This window comes from Montipora foliosa, chromosome 13, assembly GCF_036669935.1.
Source record: "Montipora foliosa isolate CH-2021 chromosome 13, ASM3666993v2, whole genome shotgun sequence".
In the NCBI taxonomy this organism is placed as follows: domain Eukaryota; kingdom Metazoa; phylum Cnidaria; class Anthozoa; order Scleractinia; family Acroporidae; genus Montipora; species Montipora foliosa.
Window position 1 is genome coordinate 16,020,260 of NC_090881.1, and position 9,191 is coordinate 16,029,450.

Consider the following 9,191-nt stretch of genomic DNA (forward strand, 5'->3'; position numbering starts at 1 on the left):
GTGCAAAAGCTCTTCGTAATCGTCTCCTGTGATCAATCGAAATTGGCCGAGTATCTAATTGACCGTTGTTTTAAGGCCTGTAAAAATGATAACTATCATTCTTCATTACTTCCAGCAAAATGTTGGCAAGGTTATAGAAACTTCGGATGATCAGTTTATTCAAACGGAAGGGATCACTTGTAGTGCGAGCGATTGTGCATCTACTCCGTCTAAAGAAATATATATATTTTTTCGTGTGTAATGAGCACAATTTGGTAAGGTAAATTTTGTCGTCATTCGCAATTATTAACGGCCAAAGAAACGTTAATGAATACAGAGAAGTGTCAATTTGGCGTTCTTTTAATTTTTAATGTGCTAATTTCGTAATCGGTCCGTAGCTCTTAGCCAGTCACAGCGCTCGTTATCCATAATAATAGGTTTTTCAGGTAGAAGATGTATTTGCAAAATTAATAAATTATAACTTGGTAACTTAAACAGGGACGGATGCAGAAATGACAGAAAGAGGGGGTCGAAGAAATTGCGGCGAGAGCGCACCTCCCCCCTACATGCCCTCTATCCGAAAAATTCACGTTAGTCAAGATGCATTTGAAATACGAAAGGCTCTGAAACTGAACTAATCATCATTCTCTGAAGTAAAATCGCCTGATGCACACTGTACCACTTGAAAGTCGGTTGGGTCATACAGAAGCTCTTTAAATACAGGGGGGAAAAGGGGAGAGGGGGCAACCCCCCCCCCCCCCCCCCCCGCCCCTAAATCCGCCCCTGTTAAAAGTGATGTTTGCAGCAGCACGTACATTTTTAGGGTCTTGTGTCACGGCGGTCGAGTCGGTTTTGTGTAGTTTAACCAAATACGTGCTTTTACTCCCTTTGCAACTTAAGGTCAACCGCAGAAATGACAACACTGACAACTCAAGCCAAAGACACATCCAAATAGTTCAAACTAGTGCTTCATGATTTTATTATTTCATCAATGGTACAAACTGGCTTAGTTCAATTCAGTGAGGCTGGTTCTGTTTGTCTGTGCACATCACGGTAAACACTAACGAGAAACAATAAAATTGCGAGAAAAAAACTGTAATCATGGCGGGAATCTAAATATAGTTAGCCACAGTAACTGCAGTTGCTTTTTATTTTCACATGTACCAGGCAAATACATCAACACAAGTAGTGCCAGAGTTGGCTCCCTCACCACAGTTTACCCAGTCCTGTCCATACCATATCTGCAATTCCTGGTTCTTTAACAAACTTATTGGATTGGAATGGATGTTTAGAACAAGCTCTGATGATCCTTGATTAATTCCTTCGAGAACGTAAAAGTGCTTTTCTGGGTTGCAGAAACTCGTCGTTTTCATATCTTTCTCTGTTGGCAGAAGGGCTGTTTTGTTGGCATTTGTGATGATCGTCATAAATGTGTTGTTTGCATAGTAAAATGAGTTGGTACAGCTCCAGTAGGAAGCACCAGTAACGCTGTTGCATTTGATGGATCCGCTTCTGTGCAAGAGCTTCATGGCCGTTACATTTCCAGTTTTAGTCATGTGGAAGGCACCGTATTGATCATCTCGAGCTCCAAAGCAAACCGGATCTTCGTTGATTTTTTGCCACTCCTCTGAAAATAAGAAAGTTATTTTATTTTCAATGTTAGTTATGTTTCGCTTTGTGACACACATTTTTGGACCAGTGCAACATCATCCACAACAAAAATTGTCATGAAAAAAATCAATTAAACAAAGGAATAGCTTAAACAAACAACTGCCTTGAATGGGTGTATGACCTTTCCATTGCAAGCCGAGAATTCGAGATGAAATCTGGTCTCTTTGTGACTCACTGTCCTGTTCTAATTGCAATATTTTGTACCTGCATCGTGGCAGTTGCCTACGCGAAACTTGCCTTCTTTAGCCACTACGCACTCTCTCTTGTAAGTTTAATCTTTTATTATCATGTCCTTCTTCTTTTTTTTTTCGTTTAGTTTATTATAAGTGTGAATAATAAACTTCAACTTGAAATCGATCTTAAAGGGGCAGTGTCACGTCATTGCATCAGTATAAACCAAAAACTAATGCTGTAGTTTTGATACCAATAACAGGGCCGTAGCCAGTATGAGGCAAACCGAGGCACTTGCCTCAGTCATTTTTTCGTGATTCTTTAAAATAAAGGGTGATGCCAGTGTTGTCTTTAAAATGGACTCATCATAAACACCTAGAATCCCTACGTAGAGAATTTAACCATGGTCACATTGCCTCAGTCATATTTTTTTTCTGGCTACGGCCCGGAATAACCATTAAAGTGCACTGAAGCTATTCTCTTGTTTTAGCCAAGGATGGACAGGATGTAAATCGATTGATACGTGAAAAAATTGGCCAATTTTTTCAAGTTTGGAGGAGGTGTCTTGAGAAAGTCGCCAAAAATTAATACGGATAGCTCTTTGCGCCATAAATATAATTTATATCTTGTTAGTGGGTTGTCAGGAGTGATTTTCATGTCAGCTAATGTACTAATTGAGATTTTGACCTAAAAACAGCGAAATTAGCATTACATTGCCCCTTAAATGGTTCTATTCTTTAGTCTGAAAACAGGATGTTTTCGTCGGGAGACTAAAAGAAAAATATTTCCAGTCGAGCTGTTATATGGCAGACATGTTGTGCCTAAAGAGTTCAATGTCAAAAGATCTATCCGGTGAAGAAGTCAACAATTTGTTGTATTCAAATGACTTTCTTTATGAGAATGGTCATAGCTGCTCGAAGGAAGGAACTGAAGAATTTTCAAAGACGCCTGCGGAAAAGCTCCAGGTTTGCCGCACATTACTTTCTTATTTCATTTGTTGAGTTACTTTGCGAGTTATCCTGCGGGCAGAGTCTCTTTCGATTTTCCTAGATACGTCGGGAAGGGGAAAGTAGACTCTGCTCTCCGCCTCCACATTCTTTGATTTGCCGCTCATCCAAAGAATTGGATGAGTCAGTCCAGTTTCAACTTGTCAAACCTGATTTTCTAATTTTTGCGCATGATCAATCGCCACGCGTCATCAATATTTTGAAACTTACAACAGCATGGCAATTTTAACTGTTAGAATTCCTATGAGTTTTTCCTGTGTGTCGGTTACAGAAACTAGTCTGACAGAAACCTATACATTTTTCAGTAAAAAAAATGAAATGGCATTTTAAGAGTATGGACTATCTTGAGTTTCCAATGAAATGATTCCTTGATTGTCGTGTGTTTGCCAAAGTTGTTCGAAAATATCCCGACTGTTTGTTTTCGTTTTGTGGTTTTGTGGCTACTGTCACGCGTGACTGACACCGAATACATTTAAATTTTTAACGCATGCTCAATACGAAATGTGGAGGCGGCGAGCAGAGTTTACTTTCGTCTTCCAACTTATCTAGGAAGATCGAGAGAGACTCTGCTCGCAGGGTACTTACGAGTGCATGGCGTCAAACCTTAGTAGGAGATCTTCAAAGATAGATTTGCCGCATGATTTTACAAAAAGAGTACTCCTAACTAGCATTGACCTTGACAAGTAGCCTGGATCACCTGACCGGCATTTTCATCTGAATATATCCAGTGCTTGCTGTCAGCAACTTTGTTTCCTTCACTTGCTTTGATTTCAGCGCACGATTTAGCGGGAAACTCTTGAATTGAGCCCAATGGCACTGCAGGCGAAATGTACAAAACTTCTATAACTATCAGCGTAATATGAATGATGAGTGGTAGCAACCTGGTACGGACCCAATATTGATGATCTTTTGATAATCCTTTGTTTTAACTAAGATTTAGAGGCTTTCGACTCAGCAAAAGTCCACGAAACCACTTTAATACACTCTTTTTTTTTTATCAGAACTCTTTTATAAGATCGTTCAGGCCGAGACGATGAACCAAATTGTTAAGAACTTACTAAGAAAGTAACCAGGCTGAGAGAGAGTGAAGAACGTCTGTTTCATTTTGCTCATTTCAGTGCTTTGTTTTGTCTTTGTGGTTAGCATAAATAAAGGTAAATAAATGGAAAACTGTAGTCTAACAGGACAATTAACTTTTTTTTAACATCATCAATGCATTTTCTTTTATTGTATGATACACAACCCAACCTTAAAGGACATTTAAGAACCTTTCCCTCTTAAGAACTGTAAAGCCTCTGTTCCCAAATTAGACGTTTTTATATATAAACAAGAGGCTACGGGTAGCCTAAACTTTGTTCGAAGGAATTTTAACCAATTGCCTTTAAAATTTACAGTATTTCAATAATGTTTTATGTTACGATATCTTGGTCAATTTATAGTTCAATTCCGTAGTCCGAAATCCGAAGTGCAAACTCCACATCCGTGACCCAACCATATTGTTAAGTGTGATCGTAGAACAGTTGTTCACATTTAAATCTGTTACGGCGTTGACTCCAATCAAAACCAGTAAACAGATGCTTTAAAAGTTTCTACGATGGTATTTAAAAATAGTTAATACCTTTTCTGAACAATAACAGCCGAATTATAAAATTACATAATTCGGCGCGGTAAGATATGTTACCGAGTCATACGGCAACGAAAACACAAAAACTCGTTTCCGGTCACGCACACAATTCTTTAATGCACATTTCCCCGTTACTCTGTCGCGTAGTCGTCCGTGTTTTAGAGGTCATGGCGCTTGCCTTTAAATGAGGAGATACCGAGTTCGAATCCTACTTGGGCTGCCTTCTACGAGACCAAGAGCACAGGAGCCCCAGATTCATGAGCTCCTGGCGAGACAAAAGAATTTTACGCATGCGCAGCCAAAGCGCGACCCCAACTCCCCCCAGCGTCAAAAAAACGGAGTGAATTTATCCGAGTCAAACTCATTCCCAACCACAGATGCCACACGTCAAACGGAGATAGACCCTTTACCCAGTTACTTTCAAACAGAATCGCTTCTTAAAATTCCTTAGATAAATGATTAATGCTCCATACCTCTGTTGAATGCTCGCTTGATGAAGAATCGCGTTGAATCGGGTAAAAAGTCTTCGGGCCTGTTGGCTTCTTTCGTTCTTTTGTTCAGCTCGCAAATGTTTCTGCCAATGATGACATTGTAGCTTTGGCACCTGACATCCTGGTCACATATCAAGTAACACCCCCCCCCCCCCCCCCCCGCCCCCTAAATCCGCCCCTGTTAAAAGTAATGTTTGCAGCAGCACGTACGTTTTAAGGGTCTTGTGTCACGGCGGTCGAGTCGATTTTGTGTAGTTTAACCAATTACTTGCTTTTACTCCCTATGCAACTTAAGGTTAACCGCAGAAATGACATGTAACAACAAAACTCAAATCGATCACACCTCCAAATAGTCCAAACTAGTGCCTCATGATTTTATTATTTCAACAATGGTACAAACTGGCTTAGTTCAATTCAGTGAGGCTGGTTCTGTTTGTCTGTGCACAACACGGTAAACACTGACGAGAAACAATAAACTAGCGAGAAAAAATTGTAATCATGGCGGAAATCTAAATATTTAGCCAGAGTAACTGCAGTTGCTTTTACTGCAAACTTAGGTGTTATTGTCACATGTACCAGGCAAATACATCGACACAAGTAGTGCCACTGTTGCCAAGCTCTAAACAATTCGCCCGGTCCTGTCCATACCATATCTGCAATTCCTGGTTCTTCAACAAATGTAATGGACTGGAATGGCTGCTTAGAACAAGCTCTGTTGATCCTTGCTTAATTCCTTCAAGAACGTAGAAGTGCTTTGTATCTTTGCATTCTCCGAAATCGAACATTTTCAGATCTTTCTCTGTTGGCAGGAGGGCTATTTCGTTGGCATTTGTGATGATCGTCATAAACGTGTTATTTTTATAGGCTGGGTTGGTACAGCTCCAGTAGGAAGCATTGTAAGCGGGGTTGCATTTGACGGATCCGCTTCTGTGCACGAGCTTCATGGCCTTTACATTTCCAGTTTTAGTCATGTGGAAGGCACCGTATTGATCATCTCGAGCCCCAAAGCAAACTGGATCTTCGTTAATTTTTTGCCACACCTCTGAACATAAAAACAATTCGTCTATTACCAAAATAAGTTATATTTCGCTTTGTTATACATTATACCAGTGCAGCAACACCAACAACAAAAATTGTCATGAAAGCAATCAACCAAACAAAGGAATAGGGTGTATGACCTTTCTTTGCAAGCCGAGAATTCGAGATGAAACCTGGCCTCTTTGTGGCTCACTGTCCTGTTCTAATTGCAATATTTTGTACCTGCACCGTGGTAGTTGCCTACTCGAAATCTTGGCTTCTTTAGCCACTACGCACTCTCTCTTGTAAGTTTAATCTTTTATTGTCATGTCCTTCTCCTTTTTTTTTTTTTCGTTTAGTTTATTATAAGTGTGAATAATAAACTTCAACTTGAAATCGATCTTAAAGGGGCAGCGTCACGCCATTGCATCAGTATAGACCAAAAACTAATGCTGTAGTTTTGTTACCAATTATAACAGGGCCGTAGCCAGTATGAGGCAAACCGAGGCACTTGCCTCAGTCATTTTTTCGTGATTCTTTAAAATAAAGGCTGATTCCAGTGTTGTCTTTAAATGGACTCATCATAAGCACCTAGAATCCCTACGTAGAGAATTTAACCATGGTCACATTGCCTCAGTCACTTTTTTTTTCTGGCTACGGCCCTGAATAACCATGAAAGTGCACTGAAGCTATTCTCTCTTGTTTTAGCCAAGTATGGAGAAGATGTAAATCCATTGAAACGTGAAAAAATTGGCCAATTTTTTCAAGTTTGGAGGTGTCTCGAGAAAGTCGCCAAAAATTAATACGGATAGCTCTTTGTGCCATAAATATAATTTATATCTTGTTAGTGGGTTGTCAGGAGTGATTTACGTGTAAGCTAATGTACTAATTGAGATTTTGACCTAAAAACAGCGAAATTAGCATTACATTGCCCCTTAAATGGTTCTATTCTTTAGTCTGAAAACAGGATGTTTTCGTCGGGAGACTAAAAGAAAAATATTTCCAGTCGGGCTGTTATATGGCAGACATGTTGAGCCCAAAAGAGTTCAATGTCAAAAGAATTATCCGGTGAAGAAGTCAACAATTTGTTGTATTCAAATGACTTTCTTTATGAGAATGGTCATAGCTGCTCGAAGGAAGGAACTGAAGAATTTTCAAAGACACCTGCGGAAAAGCTCCAGGTTTGCCGCACATTACTTTCTTATTTCATTTGTTGAGTTACTTTGCAAGTTACCCTGCGGGCAGAGTCTCTTTCGATTTTCCTAGATACGTCGGGAGGAGGAAAATAGACTCTGCTCTCCGCCTCCACATTCTTTGATTTGCCGCTCATCCAAAGAATTGGATGAGTCAGTCCAGTTTCAACTTATCAAACCTGATTTTTAATTTTTGCGCGTGATCAATCGCCACGCGTCATCAATATTTTGAAACTTACAACAGCATGGCAATTTTAACTGTTAGAATTCTTATGAGTTTTTCCTATGTGTCGGTTACAGAAACTAGTCTGACAGAAACCTATACATTTTTCAGTAAAAAAAATGAAATGGCATTTTAAAAGTATGGACTATCTTGAGTTTCCAATGAAATGATTCCTTGATTGTCGTGTGTTTGCCAGAGTTGTTCGAAAATATCCCGACTGTTTGTTTTCGTTTTGTGGTTTTGTGGCAACTGGTCACGTGTGACTGACACCGAATAAATTTTTAACGCATGCTCAATACGAAATGTGGAGGCGGCGAGCAGAGTTTACTTTCGTCTTCCAACTTGTCTAGGAAGATCGAGAGAGACTCTGCTCGCAGGGTACTTACCAGTGCATGGCGTCAAACCTTAGTAGGACATCTTCAAAGATAGATTTGCCGCATGATTTTACAAAAAAAGTACTCATAACTAGCATTGACCTTGACAAGTAGCCTGGATCGCCTGACCAGCATTTTCATCTGAATATATCCAGTGCTTGCTGTCAGCAACTTTGTTTCCTTCACTTGCTTTGATTTCAGCGCACGATTCAGCGGGAAGCTCTTGAATTGAGCCCAATGGCACTGCAGCCGAAATGTACAAAACTTCATTAACTATCAGCGTAATATGAATGATGAGTGTAGCAACCTGGTACGGACCCAATATTGATGATCTTTTGATAATCCTTTGTTTTAACTAAGATTTAGAGGCTTTCGAATCAGCAAAAGTCAACGAAACCACTTTAATACACTCTTTTTCTTTTATCAGAACCCTTTTATAAGATCGTTCAGGCCGAGACGATGAACCAAATTGTTAAAAACTTACTAAGAAAGTAACCAGGCTGAGAGAGAGTGAAGAACGTCTGTTTCATTTTGCTCATTTTAGTGCTTTGTTTTGTCTTTGTGGTTAGCATAAATAAAGTTAAAATAAATGGAAAACTGTAGTCTAACAGGACAATTAACTTTTTTTTAACATCAACAATGCATTTTCTTTTATTGTATGATACACAACCCAACCTTAAAGGACATCTAAGAACCTTTCCCTCTTAAGAACTGTAAAGCCTCTGTCCCCAAATTAGACGTTTTTCTTTATAAACAAGAGGCTACGGGTAGCCTAAACTTTGTTCGAAGGAATTTTAACCGATTGCCTTTAAAATTTACAGTATTTCAATAATGTTTTATGTTACGATATCTTGGTCAATATATAGTTCAATTCCGTAGTCCGAAATCCAAAGTCCAAACTCCACAATCCGTGACCCAACCATATTGTTAAGTGTGATCGTAGAACAGTTGTTCACATTTAAATCTGTTGTTACGGCGTTGGCTCCAATCAAAACCAGTAAACAGATGCTTTAAAAGTTTCTATACCTTTTCTGAACAATAACGGCCGAATTATAAAATTCTATAATTCGGCGCGGTAAGATGTGTTACCGAGTCATACGGCAACGAAAACACAAAAACTCGTTTCCCGTCACGCACACAATTCTTTTTCCCCGTTACTCTGTCGCGTAGTCGTCCGTGTTTTAGAGGTCATGGCGCTTGCCTTTAAATGAGGAGATACCGAGTTCGAATCCTACTTGGGCTGCCTTCTACAAGACCAAGAGCACAGGAGCCCCAGATTCATGAGCTCGTGGCGAGACAAAAGAATTTTACACATGCGCAGCCAAAGCGCGCCCCCCTCTCCCCCCAGCGTCCAAAAACGGAGTGAATTTATCTGAGTCAAACTCATTCCCAACCACAGATGCCAGACGTCAAACGGAGATAGACCCTTTACCCAGTTACT

The 9,191-nt window shown here is 39.8% G+C and overlaps 1 protein-coding gene across 1 annotated transcript in view; it reads right to left on the reverse strand.

Annotated features, from left to right (window-relative positions):
* Nucleotides 1-943: 943 nt before the first annotated feature.
* LOC137982321 (uncharacterized) overlaps nucleotides 944-9,191 on the reverse strand; it is a 28,262-nt gene continuing 20,014 nt past the window's right edge. Inside the window, exons 4-7 of the mRNA XM_068829398.1 lie at nucleotides 7,853-7,993; nucleotides 5,548-5,985; nucleotides 3,504-3,644; nucleotides 944-1,606 (exon numbers count right to left, since the gene is read on the reverse strand). Of these exons, the coding sequence (XP_068685499.1) occupies nucleotides 1,134-1,606; nucleotides 3,504-3,644; nucleotides 5,548-5,985; nucleotides 7,853-7,993 (1,193 nt within the window). The 3' untranslated portion in view covers nucleotides 944-1,133. The remainder of the gene's footprint in view (nucleotides 1,607-3,503; nucleotides 3,645-5,547; nucleotides 5,986-7,852; nucleotides 7,994-9,191) is intronic.